This window comes from Dysidea avara, chromosome 1 (genome assembly GCF_963678975.1).
Source record: "Dysidea avara chromosome 1, odDysAvar1.4, whole genome shotgun sequence".
Taxonomy (NCBI): domain Eukaryota; kingdom Metazoa; phylum Porifera; class Demospongiae; order Dictyoceratida; family Dysideidae; genus Dysidea; species Dysidea avara.
Genome location: NC_089272.1, coordinates 24389797 through 24414362, shown reverse-complemented (window position 1 = coordinate 24414362; position 24566 = coordinate 24389797). Strand labels below are relative to the sequence as shown.

At 41.7% G+C, this 24566-nt stretch overlaps 2 protein-coding genes across 7 annotated transcripts; one reads left to right on the top strand and one right to left on the bottom strand.

The window, feature by feature from the left end:
- Positions 1 to 187: 187 nt before the first annotated feature.
- Positions 188 to 21927, bottom strand: LOC136260111 (uncharacterized). Of its 6 annotated transcripts, none has more exons than XM_066053741.1 (14): positions 21771 to 21926; positions 21565 to 21655; positions 9439 to 9544; positions 8386 to 8509; positions 8193 to 8337; positions 8021 to 8146; positions 7929 to 7967; positions 7825 to 7863; positions 7734 to 7775; positions 7624 to 7680; positions 7515 to 7556; positions 514 to 558; positions 400 to 459; positions 188 to 344 (listed from the first exon to the last, which is right to left on the bottom strand). In XM_066053741.1, the coding sequence occupies exons 6-14, from the start codon at positions 8046 to 8048 to the stop codon at positions 250 to 252; spliced, it is 447 nt and encodes a 148-aa protein (XP_065909813.1). In that variant the 5' UTR covers positions 8049 to 8146; positions 8193 to 8337; positions 8386 to 8509; positions 9439 to 9544; positions 21565 to 21655; positions 21771 to 21926; the 3' UTR covers positions 188 to 249. The 6 variants fall into 6 exon arrangements, with proteins under 6 accessions (XP_065909813.1, XP_065909825.1, XP_065909837.1 ...); XM_066053753.1 differs by having other exon boundaries at positions 7825 to 7860; XM_066053765.1 differs by lacking the exon at positions 7515 to 7556 and having other exon boundaries at positions 21771 to 21927.
- LOC136249164 (uncharacterized) lies at positions 17428 to 18438 on the top strand. The gene has a single exon (XM_066041116.1). It carries the CDS (start codon positions 17580 to 17582, stop codon positions 18375 to 18377), a length of 798 nt encoding a protein of 265 aa, XP_065897188.1. The 5' UTR covers positions 17428 to 17579; the 3' UTR covers positions 18378 to 18438.
- Positions 21928 to 24566: the final 2639 nt, after the last annotated feature.

Below are 24566 nucleotides of genomic sequence, written 5' to 3'. Positions count from 1 at the left end.
TGTCGCAGTTAACTCTGCTTTACTTGGACGCGCACTTTTTTTACAGCAATAAGCTGTTTATGGATGGGATATATATATATAATTATATATTATTCAGTTTTCTCGTCGATTGATCGATAGTATCCGGCCCCACTAAGCCTCCGTATCTAGCAATATGCTCTTCCGTATTTCGAAATAGCGATTGTAATTCAGTTAAATTTTAATTTTAAAATACTGATCGTAATTCATTTAAATTATATTTAATGAAAATCACACTATTAGCTGTAGCTGATATGGTCGATTAATAATCACTATCATAGTCATAATTATCAATCCCTTGCAAAAGCTGAGATGAGCTGATCTGACTAAAAAATAAGAGTACATATAATGTGTAAATACTACAGTAGAACAGTGAAATACCTGTGATTCCTATTAGTATCTGGATCTCTCCTTCTGCAGGACTCATGCAACAACAATTCACTACAATGTGAAAAAGCTTGAACAGCAGTTTATTACAACAAACACAATACTTACCGTTGCAGTGTCTCCCTGTCGTCATTTGATCTTGTAGGCAAATCACTAAAGAACAAAAAACAAAAGGTAACAGTCTAATGAACTACTTAAGGTGTAACTAGCACACAATAATTTAACTATCATATAGAGAGTGAGAAACTTTAGCAGAGTTAAACTTAGTTGGCAAATTTCTATTTAGTGAAATATGAATTTCTGTTATACAGTTACTCTGCTGCATACAATTTTGCATACAATGATTGCATGCACTAGCTGTTTAGTCAGTTTGCAGTTCGACTGAGCACATCACGTCCTTCTGTCTCTAGATTTTTAATTGATTCCAGGTCATAAAGTAAGGAGTGTTATATTTGATGTCTACTTCTAAAAACCAGGTGCCGCGCAGCTCTACTTGGACTTAATCGCCAATACATAAATATTACATACATTGTACTTTGGGCTTTTGTTTTGTAATATTCACATACAGTGTTTTAAATCACTGCATAGCTACGTATGATTCCTACGGAGTCTTGCTGGCCAGACACTATTCTGCACAGGGAATTATCCTGTGCACAGAGTAGCATCTGGCCATTGAGACTACCCAATAGAATACAATCACAGGTGAAAATAATGCTTCCTACAGTGGAACCGTGTTAACAGTACTGAAGTAAGTGGTCAACTTTGTATATTGCAATGGCTACCATCACAAGGTATTTCCAATGCATTGTGGGCTGTGTTAAGCGGTCACCTGTCTAACACTTACAAATTGCTGTACACATATTTTCAACTCTCACAGAGTGGTTGCTGCCTTATAAAGAGAAGTTGGGGCTCTGTTTCAGTAAACTCACAATTATCACAGTATAATCCATCTGGCCTCAACCATATGCATGCATGCACACTCATACACACAAATGATCAATGTGAATAAAGTAGTTGTGAAGTTTAAGTGGCAGGCATCAGGAACACAGAACAATTGACTGTACAGCAAAAAAATTTATAGGCGCTCTTCAGTCAGACATAACTAACAAAGGAAACAAGCTGACATGCTGTATAGAATGAGGTGGCAAAAGCAAAACCAGATGTCAACACCTATAGTATGTTCACGTTGAGTTGAATCCTGAAAAAATGGCTAAAAATTAAAAGTGGATTTTTTCTCAACAGAATTAAAATTCAGCCAACCAGATGATTATTGGTAACAGCAAAGGTGTCAACAACAGACACGTACGGTTTGGCTCCATTACAAGTTCGGGTGTATTGGACACTGTACTTATATGGCTTCCCCATAGGAAATGTATTGTGAAAATTTTGATTGACCATATACTGTAAATATTATGTCTAACATTTGAACAAGATCTTGAAATATTTTTAGCATGTTAAGCAGTACTACTAATGAGCCAAATTTCAAGATCGTGTGTAATTGCATCCATGAGTTATTAAATGTTTTTGAGGGTTCAGCTCAACGTGAACATACTATAAGTAGGCAAGGTCAGTTGGACATTGATGAAATAGTTGGGTGGGCTGCTTCCCAGTTAACACCAGCTATAAGTTCCCCAATGAACCTTATCCGCAACTACATCAAAACAGAAAAATGGCCGACAGAGTGTGGTAGTTTGTACAGTAAGCCATTGGGAGAGATGGCTTTTTGCTCTGATAAGTTGATAATGTTTATGCAGTTCAGCATGGGGCTTTGTGAGGCATACATACTTACCTAAAAGACAAATTAGTTGTCTGGTTGAATTATTTCACACCGCAAATTCATGCTAACCAGTCTTTTACCTTCATTATCCCATGGCTTCATGTCCAGAAAGTTGTAAACTATCAATGCACCGATAATTGGTGGATAATCAGAAATTGGCTTAATCGGCAATATTTTCAATATTGGTATCAGTAATTATTTTGCCAATATGTTTTTGCTGAACCAGATGATATTGCTTTCATAAAAAGTAGATCAAAATAGTGTTTTTAAAATGACAATTTCATCAAATTCATGTGAAATCTTGGGAATTATAAACATTGGATCTGTCATAGGTATCGGTCATCATGTGAATTATAATATCAGCTAATTGGATAATCAGAAAAATCTCATATCGGCGCATCACTATTGTAAACAAAGTCTATTTTGATGAACACGCTACAAAGTATCGCCGATCACACCGCCATTTTGTCAATTATGATGTAATTGTGAATATAGCTCATTCATACAGTAATCAAATTATTACTCAAAATACTACCAAAGTGACACACATGCATGCATAGGCGGATCTGAGGGGGGGCCAAGGGGTGCTGTGCCCCCCCTGGCCCTTCCCTTGCCCCCCTTGGATTCACAGTACTATATTGATACTAGAAACCGTGGAATCATGCATTCACACTGTATTCAGAAGTATAGAAAGCCAATGGACAAATAGAAGACAACAGTTATAAATGTACTTTACAGTTATACTGTACACTGTAAAGAAAGTAAGTTTAAGTTTTTGTGCCAAGATCGAGATACTCTAATAGAGCAGTCACTACTCTAATCCAACAGTCACAATTCTAATGTCATTATAACAATACTAGCTACGTACACCTTTATAGCTATTTACACTTTACCATCAAACAGGTTTTATCTCAGATAGGCTAACTAATCTTTATATACATTGCAAGCATACACTTTTTAGCTAAATGTTACCAAAAATGCTCCCAAATCCAAACCTAGGAGGTCTAATTTTAAAAAATTTTCCCTAACTACAATCTTACAATTGTATGTCTATCATTCATCCAGCTATACTGAATATAGTTATGCAACTGAGTATAACCTGTGTACTAGAATTCCTCTTAGTGGGATAGACACTGTTGTACACTAAAACTTTTTGCCCCCCCTTGGCCCCCCCTGACAGTGCCTCCTAGATCCGCCTATGCATGCATGAATTTTTGTACATGTACACCCCTGTACAAATTGTTGTATACGTATGTACAAATTTTGCAAGGGACGTAATTTTCTGCAGATCAAGACACACGGTAGTGTGTCATGCGGCTCAAAAATCCGGCGCGCCACACCCGTGAGTATAATGACAGGAAGAACGAAAACGTCATTTTCACACCTTTGTATCTCAGTGATCACTTATCCGATTGGAACCAAATTTGCTACACAGTTGCCCGCCAGCCAGGGGAGTATACATTCAAAATTTGAAGGAAATCGCTCCAGCCATTTCCGAGATACGAGCTGCCAAAGTTTCTTTTTTTCTTCTTCGTTTTTTTTCTTCTTCGTCTTTTTGCACACTTGCAAAAATTGCTATAACGAGCAAACGCGTACTCCGATCGCCATGAACTTTGGCACACAGAAAGGGAGTCCAACGGCGAATCCTACCATCACATTTGGTACAAATCCGATGAATGGTTCAGGAGTTATGACCGATTATTCGCGTAAAACAAGATCGATTTGTTGTCACGCCTACAGGGTAAATCGCTTCATGGAATGAGTTGAAAAATTGCTATGTAGATGGAGTAACCATCGTAGGAGTGCCTTTTGGTGGTTTGAAAGGAATCGAGATAAAGACCATGGAGATATGACACAAAACCCAACCTGTGTCACAATTACGCGATCGATTTTTACGAATAAAAAAGTACTAGTTTTCACGCCTACTAGGCAAACCGCTTAAAGCAATGAGCTGAAAATCGGTGTATAGCTGAAATAATCTTCATAGAAAGTCCTTGCAGTAGTACAGAAGAATCGGATTACAAACCACTGAGTTATGATTCTGAAGCCAACTCCATGTAGCAAATGCGAGATCGAGATACTCTAATAGAACAGTCACCCTAATAGAGCATTCGACTAATTTATTTACTCCATTATAGAATTTTATTACATCACAAGTTATTCTGTAGGGAGTTCAGCTGCAAACAGTTAATCTTATAGACAGTTCAGCAAGAAGCAAGTCACCATGTGGAGAGTTAAGCAAATATATCACTATAGAGATTCAGAACATTACAAGTCACACTGAAGAAAGTTCAGCTATAAACAAGTCGTGCACCCTGTAGAGAATTCAGCTACAATTAAGTCACTCTCTAGAGAATTCAGCTACACAGAATTCAGCTACACACAAGTCACTGTGGAGAGAGTTCAGCTACAAACAAATTACCCTGTAGAGAGATCAGCTACAAATAAAACACTTTGCAGAGTGTTCAGCTACAACAAATCAACCTTTAGAGCGATCAGCAATGAACAAATCAACACAAATCTACCTGTAGAGAGATAAGCTAGAAACAAATCACCCTGTAGAGAGTTCAGCTACAAAAAATCACCCTGTAGAGACATCAACTAGAAACTAGACACAATGTGAGGAGTTCAGCTACAAGCAATCACCCTGTAGAGAGTTCAGCTAAAACAAATCAACCTGCAGAGAGATCAGCTACAAACAAATCACCTTATAGAGAGTTCAGCTACAAACAAATTACCCTGTAGAGAGATCAGCTAGAAACTAGACACAATGTAAGGAGTTCAGCTACAAGCAAATCACCCTGTAGAGAGTTCAGCTAAAACAAATCAACTTGCAGAGAGATCAGCTACACACAAATCAACTTGTAGAGAGATCAGCTACAAACAAATCACCCTGTAGAGAGATCAGCTAGAAACTAGACACAATGTAAGGAGTTCAGCTACAAGTAAATCAGCCTGTAGAGAGTTCAGCTAAAACAAATCAACCTGCAGAGAGATCAGCTACAAACAAATCACCTTATAGACAGTTCAACTACAAACAAATTACCCTGTAGAGAGATCAGCTACACTCAAATCAACTTGTAGAGAGATTAGCTACAAACAAATCACCCTGTAGAGAGATCAGCTAGAAACTAGACACAATGCAAGGAGTTCAGCTACAAGCAAATCACCCTTTAGTGAGTTCAGCTACAAACAAATCAACCTGCAGTGAGATCACCCACAAAAACGCACCTTGTACAGAGTTCAGTTACAAACAAATTACCCTGTAGAGAGATCAGGTAAAAGAATTCACCTTGTAGAGAGTTCAGCAACAAAGAAACCACCATGTAGAGAGTTCAGCTGCAAACAAATCACCCGGTAGAAAGATCAGCTAGAAGAAGTCACCTTGTAAAGAGTTCAGCTACAAAGAAACCATCATGTACAGTGTTCAGCTACAAAGAAACCACCATGTAGAGTGTTTAGCTGCAAAAAATCACCTGTAGAGAGTTCAGCTAGAAACAAATCACCCTGTAGAGAGATCAGCTAGAAGAGGTCACCTTGTAGAGAGTTCAGCTACAAAGAAACCACCACATAAAGAGTTCAGCTGCAAATAAATTACTTGTAGAGAGTTCAGCTACAAATAAATCCCCCTGTAGAGGGATCAGCTAGAAGAAGTCACCTTGAAGAGAGTTCAGCTACAAAGAATCCATCATGTAGAGAGTTTATTTACAAACAAATCACCCTGTAGAGAGATCAGCTAGAAGAAGTTACCTTGTAGATAGTTCAGCTACAAACAATTCATCCTGTAGAAAGATCAGCTAGAAGAAGTCACCTTGTAGAGTGTTCAATTACAAAGAAACCATCATGTAGAGAGTTCAGCTGCAAGCAAATCACTCTGTAGAGAGTTCAGCTACAAAGAAACCGCCATGTAGAGAGTTCAGCCTCAAACAAACCACCTTGTAGAGAATTCAACTACAACAAATCACCCTGTAGAGAAGAAGTTACCTTGTAGAGAGTTCAGCTACAAAGAAACCATCATGTAGGGAGTTCAGCTACAAAGAAACCACCATGTAGAGAGTTTAGCTGCAAATAAATCACCTGTAGAGAGTTCAGCTAGAAACAAATCACCCCATAGAGAGATCAGCTGGACGAAGTCACCTTGTAAAGAGTTCAGCTACAAAGAAACCATCATGTAGAGAGTTCAGCTGCAAACAGATCACCCTGTAGAGAGTTCAGCTACAAAAAATCACCCTGTAGAGAGTTCAGCTAGACGAAGTCACCTTATAGAGAGTTCAGCTACAAAGAAACCATCATGTAGAGAGTTCAGCTACAAAGAAACCACCATGTAGAGAGTTTAGCTGCAAACAAATCTACCTGTAGAGAGACCAGCTAGAAGAGGTCACCTTGTAGAGAGTTCAGCTACAAAGAAACCATCCTGTATATAGTTCAGCTACATTTCAAGTCACCCAGTAGAGAGATCAGCTGCAAAAAAATATCCTGTGGGGAATAATGGGCATGTAATAAATATATGTATATAATTACTAATAAAATCAAAAATAATTGAAGTATTACAAATCTTCTTTAAGTTCTTTTCTTCTTCCTGTGGTAAAGAAAAAAACACATGGATTAAAAAAGCCCCAAAGCCAGCCATAGGCCGGCTTTGCAGTATACAAATACAAAAAGAAGTGATATCTAATCAAAAACAGCCAAGCTGTAAAAAAAGGTGTGGCCCCCAACAAGGCCATGGTGAAAAAAGATGTGAAATCCAAGGTGGCGGCCAAGAAATGGCTGTGATGGTAGGTTAATGGTTACATTTTAATAACGACAATTCAGGTGAATTTTGTGCCACTTGGTCTTGGAATCAAATTCACCTGAATTGTTGTTATTAAAATTTAACCATTAACCTACCGTCACAGCCATTTCTTGGCCGCCACCTTGGATTTCACATCTTTTTTCACCATGGCCTTTTTGGGGGCCGCACCTTTTTTTACAGCTTGGCTGTTTTTGATTAGATTAACTTTTCAGGATACTTTGCAGGTTTATTTTTGAGAATCACTCGTACTTCACTGAGGTTAACTGTTGATCCTAAAACAATTGTTAATTTTTGAGGATGAAAAAATTTTTAGACAGCTAGCCAACCAACCGTAAAAATGATATCACTTGAAAATTGTATGCACACGGTACATGTACACTACACACTAAACACACATGCACGTATGCACACACAGAGTAATCACACACAACAACACTGAACACACACACACACACACACACACACACACACACACACACACACACACACACACACACACACACACACACACACAGCCCTTGATTCTCATTACATACATACCAGTCATTTGAGGACACCATGCCATGTCGTATGCTTCCTCCCCTGGACCAAGTATTAAAAGACTAGACTTTGAAATAACGTTTAGTAAATATATAGTCAAATACTGTACCTGCTGGGTCACCTAGGTGTAACACTGCTATGCCTAGGGTTTCTGCTAGTATGTGGCCTATGCAAAACAAACTTCATAATAAAATGTAGAGTGTCTGTTTGTATACTTACGATTGTTGCTGTAAAAGTATTTGCACAGATGCTGATGATGAGCTACAAATATTGACAAATAAACCTAATTATTCTAAAGAAACAAAACTACCTTTGTAAAGGTGGCTGACGGATTGCACTAGGACTACTGCTGATCGGTGTCATTGGATTTGTAAGAAACATAACACAAGTACGGTATATCCTAATTTAGCTTACATGGTGGAATGATTGCTTCTAGGTGTTGGTGTTGGCTGACTGTATTAATATCAAATTGAACTAAAATACACGGTTACCCTAATATAGCTTACATGGTAGAATGATTGCCTCTATTTCCATTAGAAGTTGGTGTTGGGTGACTGTATTATTATCAAATTGAACCAAAATATATAGCTACCACAGCATGTTCTGTTCTGTCTGGCTCTTGATGTAAAGTACTGCAAACAACAACTTTAATAATAAAAACTTCAATCTCATGATCACCTTTTCACTGCCCATTGAACTGCGTCCCTTGGAATGGGCAGTGAAGATGGAACACCTTCTATCCTAGGCTTGGCGGAGAAGCGACCAGCACACACTTCCTTTTCTTTGATGTGGTCACCTAAAACTTGCTTCAGTTCTTCTAACTCTGCCAAAATCATTGTATAATACAGCAATTTAACCACACATACATTACTTTCAGATGGTAAAGCTTCATTGATCCACTCTCTTCATCACTGCTCTCCTCTGTCATGTACAGTGGATCAATTTGCTCCCATAAATTTTGCTCTTCATCTGACCTGATGACCTTTTCTCTTCTCCTGAACAGTTGTATATAAGCAAGTAACATAAACAAACAGATTTATCATATTTAGCTGGTGAAACAAAATTCTAAAACTTGAGAATTAATCCCAAATGTTTGCACAAGTCTTGACTATCTAATAAAATACAGGCCATTGTAATAATATATTAGATATGAGATTTCATTTAAATCACAAATTCTCTTTAGCTTTAACAAACTAAGCACTAAATAGCAGAACCATTGCTTGTTTATCATACTGAAAATCTTTTGTGTTATCGACCCTGACATTGTGTTGAAAGCTCACTAACATTATCTCGTAGATTGCAGTGAGCATCTAAAGGAACAAGTTGATGTTGTGCTACTTCTAAAACCACGTGCCATGCAGCCACTCTACTTAGACTTGTTACTACACTCAGTTTGAGCAAAGAAGAAGAAAGTTATCTTGAGCTAAAGCTTAGCTACAGTTTAACATATGGTTTATTTAGCCAGAAAGTTGCTTTGGTGCACAGGTGCAGGTGTGGAAAGACAAGCATACACACACTTTTCGTAAAACAATTTCAGTGAACCAGGCACACTGTGAGTGCGTGACTGGTTTAAAAACTAGTTGTAAGAATGTGATGGTTTAATCTAAAGTTTACATTTAAACTTTGAAATTCACTTCTACACTGGATTCCTCAACTGTTAGTTATCTAATCAAAGATAAAATCAAAGAACAAAGCTAAGACCATTCTAATAGAGTTATTAGTGATAAGATTTAGAGTCTCCAACACCAAAGACTGTTTCGTTTTTTAAGGATACTCTTCTCAAAGTACTCTTATGAACATTCTGTCATCATAATTGCTCAGTGAGTCGGCACTACAAAAATTCTATACAGGAATGAATTTTGATTTACAAATCATATACACAACACTGTACGAGGTAGTCAGGTACAGCGTGTATAATGTTTACCCTGTCCTGGTATCCTTCTTCTTATTCTCAGCAACCTTTGCCACTCTATGAGGTAGGGAGTCATTGTATGTTCTTCTCCTGGACTCATAATAGCGGTGTACTGCAGCTAGGAAATAGTTATCAACACAGTCAAATTCTACTATACCATGAGTATTTATATACACAATAGATAGCATGCACCACATACACAAACACGCACGCACACAAACATGCACACACTACACAAAGATTTATGTATTTATAACATAATTTGACTACATGTCAAGATGGGTGCATCTCAACAGTATGCTGCCCAAGATGGGTGCATCTAGCAGCATAAGTCAATACTGTGAATATTCAAACACACACAATGCACACACACAAACAACACACACTCGGTGTGACTCAAACCCACACACAAACAGACTACACACAAAGGTATTTACGTAACATAATTTGACTACATGTCAAGATGGGTTCATCTCAACAATATGCTGCCCAAGATGGGTGCATCTAGCAGCATAAGTCAATACTATGAATATTCAAACACACACACTCCGCGTGACTCACACCCATACACACACACATACACACACACACACACACACACACACACACACACACACACATACACTACTACACACTACACACACTCTACTACACACTACACACACACACACGCACATAAACAGTTAGTAAAATGTGGTGACCGATTTGTCAAGATGGGTGCATCTCAACAATATGTTGCCCAAGATGGAAGCATCTAGCAACATAGGTCAAAAAGGAGCTGAACACACACACACACACACACACACACACACACACACACACACACACACACACACACACACACACACTACTACACACTACACACACATGTGCACGTAAACACTTAGTAAAATGTGATGACCGATTTGTCAAGATGGGTGCATCTAAACAATATGTTGCCCAAGATAAGTGCATCTAGCAACATAGGTCAAAAGGATATGAACACACACACACACACACAAACACACACGTAAACACTTAGTAAAATGTGGTGACCGATTTGTCAAGATGGGTGCATCTCAACAATATGTCGCCCAAGACGGGTGCATCTAGCAACATAGGTCAAAAGGATAAAAACACACACACACACACACACACACATACACTACTACACACTACACACACACTACTATACACTACACACACACACGCACGTAAACAGTTAGTAAAATGTGGTGGCCAATTTGTCAAGATGGGTGCATCTCAACAATATGTCGCCCAAGATGGAAGCATCTAGCAACATAGGTCAAAAAGGAGCTGAACACACACACACACACACACACACACACACACACACACACACACACACTACTATACATGCACGCGCACGTAAACACTTAGTAAAATGCGGTGACCAATTTGTCAAGATGGGTGCATCTCAACAATATGTCGCCCAAGATGGAAGCATCTAGCAACATAGGTCAAAAAGGAGCTGAACACACACACACACACACTACTACACACTACACACACACATAAACACTTAGTAAAATGTGATGACCGATTTGTCAAGATGGGTGCATCTCAACAATATGTTGTCCAAGATGGGTGCATCTAGCAACATAGGTCAAAAGGATATGAACACACACACACACACATACACACACACACACACACACACACACACACACGTAAACACTTAGTAAAATGTGGTGACCAATTTGTCAAGATGGGTGCATCTCAACAATCTGTCGCCCAAGATGGAAGCATCTAGCAACATAGGTCAAAAAGGAGCTGAACACACACACACACACACACTACTATACACACACGCGCACGTAAACACTTAGTAAAATGTGATGACCGATTTGTCAAGATGGGTGCATCTCAACAATATGTTGCCCAAGACGGGTGCATCTAGCAACATAGGTCAAAAGGATATAAACACACACACACACACACAAACACACACACACACACACACACATACACTACTTAACAATCTTACCAGTACTTCTTTCCAACCGCCTTATGGAACGGGCGTGGGGCTGCCCGCATGCCACCCAACCGCCCCCGAGCAATTATACATTATCAGCCAGCCCCATGCCAACTTTAAGGCGGTTGTACTAGTTGACATGCACTAAATATCACACACTAGGTACGACAAGCTACACACATGCATGATTATTAATCACAATGGCATCAATACACAAGAAAGGCTCACCTTACCAGCAAACTATGTACGATTACCTCCGTTATTAAACAAAGAGAGAAAGCAGGATGGCGGCCTGTCCCTTTCCAACCATCCGCCCCCGAGCTATGCATACAATACAGTCAGGCCACCATCCAATCCTCCCTTTTAAATGTACCTGTAATATTGAATCATGCACATGTGACAATTCACTCTAGTCAAGCCTACCAAGTAGCTAAACAAAGAAGCCAGTTTAGTGGTCTAATTTGGGTGATAACTGGGCAACTGAGGGGGTCACAGAATCGCAGGTCAGCAGGTACCGAGCCGCAGTTGAAGCACATGCATTCACATGTAGAAGCAACAAACCAAACTTATCTTGAATAACATTAACTGCGGCAATGGTGAAAGTTATGCAGCAGCATGCGTCAGCACTCTCCAGTATGAGCAGCCATGAACATTTATGTAACAGTTAACAATAGCTATCATGCAATAACAGCCACGACACTCATGCAACAGGACCTCAATTCAAAGCAGCAAGTAACATGCACGCGGTGGCATTCTTAGAGCAGCAGATAACAAGCACGCAGCGGCACTCTTGGTACAGCCAGCAAATAACAGGCACGCAGCTGCACTCTCGATACAGCAAACAGCATGCACACACGCACGCAGCAGTACTCTCAGTACAGCAAACAACATGCACGCAGCAGCACTTCCAGTGCAATCATAACATGTACGCAGCAGCACACTCTGTGCAATAATAACATGTACGCACCAGCACTAATAACATGCACGCAGCAGCACTCTCAGTGCAGTGGGCAGCATGCACCATCCATCCGCAATAAATATTCATGAGATACTTAGCATGCTTCGAGTTCTAACAGGCATGCAAGTTAAACCACTGATACGCAATAAGCAACGGGTAAAAGTTGTTATTGAAGTCAAGTACACAAAGCTGTGATCATTACACACGCAAACAGTTCAAGGCTATTTGGTTAAAACTTGCCCAAATTTTCTTTGCCCAAATTAGTTTGTTTCCTATAAATTTACTTCCCCCAGTTGCCCAAGTATTCATCCTCTACACGCGGCGCCAAGGTTATATTTTATATTAGTTTATTTATTTTTAATTTTAACATTGGATAAGCAGTGGTTAACAGAATGTACATTTATGTTAACAAATACTAGCATATGGTGTGTCAGTTTAGCTGGTTAATGTGTCAATACATACAGTCTGGGTCCCATTCTGGTTGGTTGGATGCGTCCGTATGAGCTAATAATCGGTGAATAGCTGGAGTTCTTGATGGTTGGCAGTGAATATAAGACAAGTAAGCGTTGCTTGACCAGCGTCCAAGGCTTTTAATCATCCATGTTGGAAGGCCGGCAGCTGCTGCGGTGGTAGCAGCACCTATTCTAAAGCTATGTGATGCATTGTCCATGTAATTAAGACCAGCCTGTGAAAGGAGTTGTCGAATTACTCTAGTGACTGCTGGACAGGACAATAGAGTAAACGTCCCGGCGTGATATAGAAAGGCATTAGGTGGTGTGCTGGTGACAGAATCCTTATATTGTTTGAGTGCCTTAAGTGGGCAGGTAGATGAAGTAGTTTTAAAAATGTGTACAGTGTGGCCTCGTCTGAATGGATCGGTCTTTGATTGGTGTAGAGTGATTGACATTTGTTCTTCATCATAAGTTACATCATCCCAGCTGAGGTTAACATATTCACTTGCTCTGAAGAAGCCATAAAAGGCTATAGTGAATGCTGACCACAGCATAAGCTTTTCTTGGAATGCGTAAGAGGACTGGCGGAGCTGCTCCTTTAAAGTGCGTAGGATGTTAAGGGTAATTGGTAATCTGTTCCGCTGGTTATCGCCCTGATGACGACGAATGCCTCTACAGACTAGTTGCAGGAGGTTATCTCTTGTAGGATCTTGATAACCGTTCTCAATATGGTCAAGGTGAATAGCTGCCAAGTACACTTTAATGGTCTTATAAGAGATGTGGCGAGCTTCATGTACACAGAAGTATTGTAGCGTTAGAGAAGATGCTGGGTGGGTGTGGATACTGTACTGGTCGCAAAAGGCATGGAACTTTGTGAGGCCTGCACTGTACGTACGGCGTGTTGATTGGGCAACTCCATGATACCGGCATTGCAGGAGGCTCGCATGAAGGTCTGTGTCGGCCATGCAGGGGTGCTGTCCGGCCTCAGGTTGGCTGTTGGAACTAGTTTCCAGAACCAGTCCATCTGAAAACGAGATAATGCATGTGCGATATCATTACAAACACCGGGGACATGCACTACACATACATTCAATTGGTGGTGCACTGCACAAAAGTATAACAGTCTTACTAAGGCCATAGTGTGTGCAGCACCAGTTGACCCCTTGTCCCAGATGTCCACAACTGATTTGTTGTCGCAGTGAAATAGGATTTTACGACGCGACCAGAATGAGCCCCATGCTTGTACAGCAGATACTATGGCAAACAGTTCCTTCCAGGTGATATCCATCTGTTACTGGGCAGGCATCCAACAAGCTTGCAGCCATCTGCCCGACCAGTATGTCCCCCAGCCACATGATCCTGAGGCGTCTGTATAGAGGTGCAGTGTTGGTGAGGTGTCCATTCATTTTTCAGGATGAGGCTTTTCCCTGACCATTTGGGTAAGTAGTTAATCCACCATTGGATATCCAGTTGTGCTTCAGTGGTTAAAGGGATGTGATGATTAAGTTTTTTCACTGTAGTGCTCAGGTCGATCATTCTACGGAGAAACATTCTACCCGCAGGGAGAACTTTGCAGCAAAATGATAGTTTACCGATGACTGAAAGCAGCTCCTTTTTAGTGCAGCTATCTTTATGGGTCATCCAATGAAGTTCATGAAGGAGATCTAGTTTCTTTTCGGGTGTTATGCTAGCTTCCATAGTAACTGTGTCTAACTGAATTCCTAAAAATGTTAAGGTGGTGGAAGGGCCTTCCACTTTCGACATCTTAATGGGTGCATTGATCTTGTCACACAATGCAAACATAGCTTGCAGGTTCTGCTTACACACTGGAGAGTCGACGGGGCCGGCAGTAAAGAAATCGTCAAGGTAGTGAAGTAAATATTGAATGCCATATGTGTGCTGTAAAATCCAGTGAATAGAAGTTGATAGTTCATTGAAGATGTGAGGGGCTGACCTAAGTCCAAAAGGTAAACATGTGTCTACATAGAATTGGTGACGCCAGCAGATTCCCAAAAGGTTCCAGTCTTTGGGTCTGACAGGGATGAGACGGAATGCATTTTTTAAGTCTATCTTACTCATGAGAGCTCCAGGTCCTAACGTGTTGATAATTCTATATGCGTCGTCTATGGTGCAGTAAGATAAGGAATATAACGATGGGTCGATGAAATCATTAATACTAAAATTTTGCGGTGCCAATAAGTGATAAATAATTCGCCACCCTCCGTCATGTTTAGGCACAAGGCCTAAACATGAAATCACGCCCATCCAGCCTTTGTATTTTTATGGAGTCACGTGCCCCGAGTAATGGCGTCAGAAAACGCTACTGCCACAGGGACCCTGGATATCGTCTGCGGGACTTTGCAGGCTAAGTTGTTAACCGGTGACTTATCCAGTGGTTCCAGCCTTTGTATTTTGTTGGACTCTAAGACCATTACGCCATGTCAGTTTCAGCGTGAAGCAGCAAAAGCCGCGGCTAAGAATTGGAAGACCACTATCCGTTATAAGGACAAACCCTTGAAACATTTTCTAGAAAACTACGTGGACTCATCTAGAAAACGTTGCTGTCGCTTCATTATTCCTGATGACGCCCCCCTTCTCCGGTGAGGACACAATCCCCTATACATCCTACCCCACAGGATTCTCCTTGTCCTCCTGAAGTTCGGGATTCTCTGTCTCAGGTGTCACCGTCTTGTCCTGAACTTCCTGAGTTTCCACCAGTGGCAAAGTATGATTTTATTTGGGGAACTAAAGATTCTAGCAGTTTTTGTGAAGATCTGAATGTTGTCTATAGAGAGGTGGTTCACTGGCGAAGAAACGTGTTTGAAGTACCTCGTGGTTCAGCTGGTAAGGCCTTTGTTTGTGAGTTGGCAAGATTGTTTCGTGCTGTGGGGCAGGGCTCTGCCTTGGAGTCTATTTCCCTCAAGGCTGTGTTCGTGGCCTGCTCAATCTTGTTACAACGTACTTCTCCTCGTTCTAAACCTGTGGACAATGGAAGAATTCTGGGTGAGAGGATGGTACTCTGGAGGAATGGTGACCTTCTTGGTCTCTTACACGAGGGCAAAACTATTCAGGCCCGTTTGAAATCTGGATGGGGGCATCAGTCAAGTGATCACTCCTCTCGTCTATTTGCCAAGTTGATGTTTGAAGGAAAGACCAAGGCTGCCCTCCAGCTATTGGATGAACAGGGACATGGAGGAGTTTTGAATTTGAATGACAATGTTGTTGTTGATTCCACAACTTATTCAGTTAGAGATGTCCTTAAGTCTAAGCATCCTTCTGCACAGCCTTTATATGTAAACTGTTTACTGCCTGATTGGGCTAATCCACCTGTCATCCATCCTGTAATATTTGACCCTTTAGATGGCTGTGTCATTCGTTCTGCTGCACTCTGGACCACGGGTGCGGCTGGTCCATCTGGTGTGGATGCTCGCTGTTGGAGACGTCTCTGCACTGGTTTCCACTCAGCTTCAAGTGAGTTGTGTGCTGCTTTGGCTTTGTTTGCTAGACGTATCTGTACTTCATTTATTTCCCCAGAAATCCTTTCCCCTTTTGTAGCTTGTAGGTTGATTGCTTTAGACAAGAGGCCAGGAGTGAGGCCTATTGGAGTTTGTGAAGTTGTGAGGAGAATTGTGGCCAAGGCAGTCCTTTCCGTCATCAGAGAGGACATCCAGATTGTGGCTGGTCCTCTGTAAATGTGTGCCGATCAAATAGCGGGTGTGGAGGCTGCTGTTCATTCAGTACGTGAGCTTTTTGGTAATGAGGATTGCGATGCTGTTTTACTTGTGGATGCAAGTAATGCTTTTAACTCATTGAACAGGATAGTTGCTTTACATAACATTAGACAGCTCTGCCCACCCTTTGTTCCAATCTTGATTAATATTTACCGGACTCCAGCTAGTTTATTCATTTCAGGTGATGTAATACTGTCGGAAGAGGGAACTACCCAAGGGGATCCGTTGGCCATGCCCTTTTATGCTTTGGCCACAATTCCACTTCTGAGGTGTCTCCCTTCGGGAGTGGAGCAGGTTTGGTATGCTGATGATGCTTGTGCTTGTGGGAAGTTGACTGTTTTGCGTAAGTGGTGGGACTGTCTGTGTGAAATTGGCCCTTCGTTTGGGTACTTTGTTAATGCGACCAAAACTTGGCTTATCATCAAGGGACATTTGCAGCAGGATGCTGCTTCAGTCTTCAGTGGTTCTGGAATTAGAATATCTATGGAGGGCCGCCCTTATGTGGGGGCTGCTATTGGATCTGATAGTTATGTGAATAGTTTTGTTGTTGAGAAGGTTAAGGGCTGGTCTGCAGAGGTTAAGAGGTTATCAAGATTTGCGGAGAGTCAGCCCCATGCTGCATACTGTGCCTTCACCCATGGTCTATCCAGTCGTTGGCTGTTTGTTTTTCGAACAGTTCCTTGTGTGTGTGTGATGCTTTTCAGCCACTTGAAGATATGATTCGCCAAGTATTTATTCCTACTTTAACTGGCTGTTCACCGCCCAGTGATAGTTCATGGCTCCTGTTTGTCCTTCCTGCTCGGTGGGGAGGCCTGGGTATTTTTGTCCCCACAAGAAGATGTGTTAGTGAGTTGGCTGCATCTCGTGATGTCACGGGACCTCTTAGCCAATGTATATTGAATCATGATTTGAGTTTTGTTGAGGCTGTTGCCTCTCAGCAGGCCAGAAAGGCCCTTTTAAGGAAAGCCAAATCTGAACACTGTTCTACACAATTTGCTGAGCTATACCAACAGCTTGGGCCTTCCTTGAGGCGTGCGATGGACTTGGCTACTGTTAGAGGTGCTTCAAGCTGGCTCACCACCTTACCTTTGAGTGAGCATGGTTTCACTCTCCATAGATCTGCTTTCCAGGATGCTTTGGCTTTGAGGTATGGTTGGTCCCCACTTCGTCCTCCTTCCCTTTGTGCTTGCGGAACCTCCTTTTCTGTTGAACATGCTTTGTCCTGTCCCAAAGGGGGTTTACCTTCCTTGCGTCATAACGAGATTAGGGACCTTACTGCTACCCTTCTTACTGAGGTTTGCTCCCAGGTGTGTGTTGAGCCAGAGTTACAGCCGGTTCAGCATTCTGATGAGTTCCCTCTTGCCACCTCTAATACTCAGGATTCGGCTCGCTTGGATGTTGCTGTAAACGGCTTCTGGGGTGGTCGTTCGGAGAGATGTTTCATTGATGTCCGTGTTTTTAACCCTTTTGCTCCTTCTAATAGTTCCTCCTCTCTGTCGTCCACCTTTAGGAAGCATGAAAAGATTAAGCATCGTGCTTATGGTCAGCGGGTTCGAGAAGTGAAGCATGCCACTTTCACTCCAATTGTTTTGGCTGCCACTGGCGGTTTAGCCCATGAGGCTACTGTTTTTTATAAGCGACTTGCTTCTCTTCTGGCCACAAAGTGGGGAGATGATTATTCTGTGGTTCTGGGTTGGCTGCGTTGTTGCCTGAGCTTTTCGTTGTTGCGCTCGGCAATTCAGTGTATTTGTGGGGCACGGTCTTCCATTGGTGTTTACACCAGGACTCCACAGTCAGTGGACTTAGTGACCGTGGAATCCCATTTGTCTGCTTAATTTTGTTCAGTTGTCCAGCACTTGCAATCTGTGCTGGGGGTGGTAGGAAAGGGCAGTCCATCAAGCCCAGGTTAATAAAAAAATAAAAAGGAAAAAAGGCACAAGGCCTAAGCCAGAAGTACGAAAGTTCGGGAGGGGTGGGTGTTGGAAAGGTCCAAGAATACGTCCTGCTTTACACTCCTCAGTGAGGGTGGTGTCAATTACTTTAGGCTGCTGAGATGCAGATTGTAGATTGGTAGCAAAGTAGGTAAATTGAGGTCCTTCGTAGCCGATTGTACAGCCATGTCATAGATTATTGATAAGTTGCCTGACAAAGGCTTTGTTAGGATGGTTGCTTAATTCACGTTCAAGAACAAACGGTCGTAAGGGAGTCCACGGTAGTGGCTTATTGACGCCTGGGCTGCCTGCGGGAGAGGCAGCTCCTGACCGGATGGTCGCCTCCGCAGTAGTCACATTTATGGAGGTAATTGCAGTATGGGCGGTGGCAGACTGTATTGTTGTAGTCGTGGCAAATTGGTGACTGCAGCTGGGCCCTTCTCGGGTGAGATGGGTGCCCTGGGGCTCGCCGCCTAGTTCCTGGTCCGGTATCTGAAGTTCCCGCGTTTGAAATTCCAATGCTTGAAAATGACGGACGAAAAAGACATCTGTCAGGGAAATGGTTAGTGGCACCACAATGGGGGCATGGCCAACGTTGTGATTGCATGGCTTTCGAAGTCATGCATTCCAGCCACAAATCTGTGTCGCTGATATCCCACCTAAGGGATGGGTCATTCGCAGCTTTGGTACGGAACTTTACATCGTAGTTGAGCCATTCTGATATAGGGTGATCGGAGTTGGCTGAAGTAATAATGCACTGGTACCGTATTAATTCTGCCGCGCAAGAAGGATTGAAAGCTGTGCGGACCGACAGGTATACATTCCAAGCCTCCATCCAACTAGTAAAGGAGGATATCCGTTGTGAGGAAGTGCTATGAGGAACGGCTGGCTGGACTATAAAGGAGTCATCGTCAGAATTCAATCGAAGTGTGACTGATTGCTGGGACAAGGGGTTATGTGTACTAAACATTGATTTAGATAGCAGACTTGCAAAATCATTGTACTCACCTTTGGCGATTTTATCTCTGACTCTAGTTGGGATAACCGGTAGCTGAGTCCTGGTGAGGTTGACTGGTAGCTGAGTCCTGGTGAGGTTGACTGGTGGCATAGGTGATGGCAGGGTAGGCAGAGCAGGTGTGATTGTCGGTAGTGAGGTTCTAGCAAATGTGGCACTAGGTGCTAAAGTAGCTGATGCTACTGCAGTAGTGGATGTAGCCATTTGAATTGGAGCTACCATGGTGGTGTGAGTCGGCCCCGATGCAACAGACAAGTTATCATCATCAACAGTGTTACCTTGGTTTCCTGCAGTTGTGGTTTGATGTTGCTGAAGATAGGTGGCCAGCTGTTCGACAAGTTGTTGTGGCAGGGCCAGAGTGCCAGAATGTGTGGATTGTGTGGTGGAATTTGCTGGTTGAGCATTGGAATTCGTTGTATGGGTAACAGAAGTTGTTGATTGAGAGCCCACAGAACCATTAGTATTTGCTACAGAGGTGATTGTTTGTGAGCCAGCAGCACTCGCAGGATTGGTATTTCTTGGTTGAAGCCAAATGGTAATGCTTAAGGTGTGACCTCAGTGTGTTTACCGTCAACGCTGCCAGTTGAGGCTTGGGAGTGCCTACTAGGGTGTAAGGCTCAGTTACAGGGAGGTCCTGAGATTCGCGCCGGGTCGCTGGCATCACAATAATGAAGTTACTACAGGTGTGAACAACAAATTCAAATGACACAACACAAACAAAATGGACTTACGTACTTGGAGCGTAGACAACGTTGGGTATGTATCCTAGTTGTGATTGTGGCTGAGTTCAGCTGTTATTGGCGGCAGAACTTTCGCGGTCCAACAAAATCCACACTATTATTAGCGACAGGCTTTCTCACAATTTCAGCGACGGGTAGTAGCTATCCCACAGGGTAATACGCTAGCAGCAATTCCGTTCCTGAGAATTTCTAAGCTTGCGATTTTTTCACACTTCAGGCAACGTGGCGGTTCACGAGATACAGCGCATCATGTGAGCTTGGGTTTAGATTTGAATCTCTCTTAGCGCCTGATAATTTCCAGCTACTCTTAGCGCCTGATGCACCGGGTATGTTAACTTCAATTAATTGTTAATAATAAATTACATTACACACTACACACTACACACACACTACTATACACTACACACACACACGTACGTAAACAGTTAGTAAAAATGTGGTGACCAATTTGTCAAGATGGGTGTATCTCAACAATATGTCACCCAAGATGGAAGCATCTAGCAACATAGGTCAAAAAGGATATGAACACACACACACACTACACACACACGCACGTAAACACTTAGGAAAATGTGGTGACCGATTTGTCAAGATGGGTGCATCTCAACAATATGTCGCCCAAGATGGGTGCATCTAGCAACATAGGTCAAAAGGATATGAACACACACACACACACACACACACACACGCACACACACACACACACACACACACACACACACACACACACACACACACACACGTAAACACTTAGTAAAATGTGGTGACCGATTTGTCAAGATGGGTGCATCTCAACAATATGTCGCCCAAGATGGAAGCATCTAGCAACATAGGTCAAAAAGGAGCTGAACACACACACACACACACTACTACTACACACACACACGCACGTAAACACTTAGTAAAATGTGATGACCAATTTGTCAAGATGGGTGCATCTCAACAATATGTTACCCAAGATGGGTGCATCTAGCAACATAGGTCAAAAGGATATAAACACACACACACAAACACACACACACACACATACACTACTACACACTACACACTACACTACTATACACTACACACACACACACGCACGTAAACAGTTAGTAAAATGTGGTGACCAATTTGTCAAGATGGGTGCATCTCAACAATATGTCGCCCAAGATGGGTGCATCTAGCAACATAGGTCAAAATGGATATGAACACACACACACACACACACACACGCACGTAAACACTTAGTAAAATGAGATGACCGATTTGTCAAGATGGGTGCATCTCAACAATATGTCGCCCAAGATGGGTGCATCTAGCAACATAGGCAAATATATGCACACACATTGCATACCAATGCAAACAACTATTTGAACACACAAGAAGATACTTCCTTTTTATCCATTAGACTAGTGTTTTATCAGCCATTACTTACAGCAGGTAGCCTAAAAGATAATGTAGCACTATTTAACAATTGTACTGCATTGAATGGGTAATGAAAATAGTGTCAATAACTGTATTTTACTTTAACCAAGGGCGTTGAATAGAAAATAAACTAACCTTTAGACCTTTCGCCGTCTGCTAGTGAGTTATACGCAGAGAAGATCATTCCTTACATCTGCTGCAACGGATTAAGTCTTTCCTTGCCTCCTAAAACTAATATAGTGAGCCACACGTACTGACTTTGTAGATTGGCACCACCAGCTGCGGTATCACTCGATTCATCAATTAATGGGTGTGTCCAGTAAAACTGACGAACGTGTTTTTCCAGTGCCTGTTCACTGCGGTAGAACGAACTTGAACTGCTGCAGTATCACAGGTAATCAGTGTTCCTGATGTTGTTTCACCGTTTAGGTGGAGAAGACTGTGTATGCGTTTCGCTCAGTTCAACGCCGTTTTTTGCGATAGCTTTTTGCTGTGCTATAAGTTAGCAATATTATAGTTTGCTAGACGCCAATTTCTTCAGCAACTGTCTGTAACTTTGTGGAGGTAGCTACACTGCGAAGATGGTATTCCGCCAGTATTCGCTAACTCAGTGCTGAGGACGAACTGTCTCCAGCCTTTGACTTTGGTTAAGTTGGTAGTAGCATAGATATTATATACTACATACCATTATACTATCTATGGTAGTAGCCTCGGTTAGATAATTATCAGTTTTGTCACTCAGTATAGCTAATCACAACAAGTAGTATCGAGTGGCTTAGCTTTAATAGCATTGACATTTATAACCCGGACCAGTTTTGCTCGGGTAGGACCATTTTTGCTGTCATAGCTGGCCGCCGGACCATTTACATCGAACATATGCGGTCCGGCCAGACCGTTTATGCACCCGGTGTCAGAGTGATATGTGTTTCCCCGAGTTTTGTGTTCCCCGCACGCATATCACTAACTGGCTAGCAATCTGCAAGTCACAGTGATAAATGTTTCCCCGGATATTAAGTTCCCCAGGTAAAGCGTTCCCCGCACACATATCCCTAGGGATGCGTGTTTCCCTGACGTTCTGTTTCGAAGTGCATGTACGTATATACTGTTTTTGCTTTGTTGCTTCTACTACTGCTACTAGCCACTCTGCTGCCCCTTTTCCTGCTGCTATACTTGTCTACTAGCTGCGCCAGCTACTGTGTGCAGGATCTGAGCTCCTTTTGCTGCTCTACTTAGACTACTGCTTGTGGTGGCTCGTAGCTGCTACTGCTATAGCTACTGCTTATACTGTCCTATACTTGCTGCATGCTACCACTATAGCTATACTACCAGCTACTATATATTCACTGCAATACTATGCTTGGTGCTACTATAGCTAGCACTTGCTAGTACAACTATACTATACTATACTTCAATGGCGGATCCAGGATGGGGCATTTGGGGCAAACCCCCTCAAGAAATTGCATACAAGATCGAGATACTCTAATAGATCAGTCAATTACTCTAATAAAGCAGTCACAATGTTCATAAGGCAGTGTAGCTCACCTATGAAGCTATAAATAAGGATTTTATTTTGCATAACATATGTGATAGAATATATTTGGTAAAGGATAACTAACTATTATTGTTGTGACCTTTTTTTTTGCTCTTCAACTTTTTTCAGCAAGGTTCCCCCCTCTTTCCAAACTCTGGATCCACCGTGTACTTGTTACTACTTGTTGCTTAGTTTTTCCATTGAACATATAGTATATAATGCAATACAGATAAGCCTAGTGTTTGAACACTCGGAATTTAAATTTTTCGGTCTGGTTTCCTTGTTTGAATGCGTTTTGCATCGTCACAGTACGTGTACTACTTCTTACCTTCATTATCTCGTGGTTCCAAGTGTAGAAAACTACAGACAACATTTATTTCGAATACTGCGTGCTAAAATCTCTGAAGCCCCCACACTAACACGGCCATTTTGTCAATTATGACATCAAATTTCGTCATTGCGGATATCGTCCATTCTATTGCTTAGCTATTATTACAGAAACACAAATGGCGAAATTTTATATTATATTATATTATTATTACTGTGCAGACCTCTGAAAAGAGTATGGTGCACAGATCACAAACAAACATCAAACAAATAGCTTAATCAACATTAATAATTGTTGCTAGACCAGCTAGTCTTTGCTTAAATTGATCAATGTCCGTAGAGTCAATCACATGTTGGGGTAGAGAATTCCAAAGTTTGATAGTGGAGGGAAAGAAGGAATATAGATAAGAATCAATTCTTGTCATTGGTTGTATAAATCTCTTGCTATGGCCTCTTGTATCATGTAACATTGGTACAGGTGTTAGGTAAGAATTTGCCGAGATGTCAATGAGGTGATTAGTGATCTTAAACATCATAATAGCTTTCTGTTCTTCTCTACATTCAGCAAGGGTCGGCCAGTTAAGATTTGTTAGCATTTGTGTGACACTGGCATAATGGGAGAAGGTATTCATCACAAATCTTGCTGCTTGCCTCTGACTTCTTTCTATCATATATTGATATCCTTTTGTGTGTGTGGTGACCAAATAATGGCTGCATAATCTAGTTTAGACTTTACCATCGCTTTGTAACAATTACTTTTAATTTCAAGTGGGCAGTTATGCAAATTTCGTTGCAGAAATCCTTTAGTTCTGTTAGCCTTGTTGGTAATTTGCTTTATATGTTCAGACCAAGTTAGATTGTGACTAATTGTTACACCTAAGTACTTAGCATGGGCAGCTTCCTTAATATGTTTGGTTTGAATTTTATATTGACTTAGAATTGGATGCTTTTTGTTGGTTATTCTGAGAAACTCACACTTTTGAGGGTTAAATACCATTTTCCATTCATCAGCCCACTTTCCGAGAGAATCCAGATCTCTTTGTAACTGTTGGCAGTCCTGCTCTGAATGAATA

What these genes read in the sequence shown, in the direction of transcription:
- LOC136249164 (XM_066041116.1), top strand. Translation starts at nt 17,580, where the DNA reads ATGGACTTGGCTACTGTTAGAGGTGCTTCAAGCTGGCTCACCACCTTA.
- LOC136260111 (XM_066053741.1), bottom strand. Translation starts at nt 8,048, where the DNA reads ATGGAAATAGAGGCAATCATTCTACCAT. An exon ending in CGTCAGCCACCTTTACAAAG is followed by an intron (nt 7,776 to 7,824) that starts GTAGTTTTGTTT and finishes CAATATTTGTAG; the next exon opens with CTCATCATCAGCATCTGTGC. An exon ending in ACACCTAGGTGACCCAGCAG is followed by an intron (nt 7,557 to 7,623) that starts GTACAGTATTTG and finishes TACTTGGTCCAG; the next exon opens with GGGAGGAAGCATACGACATG.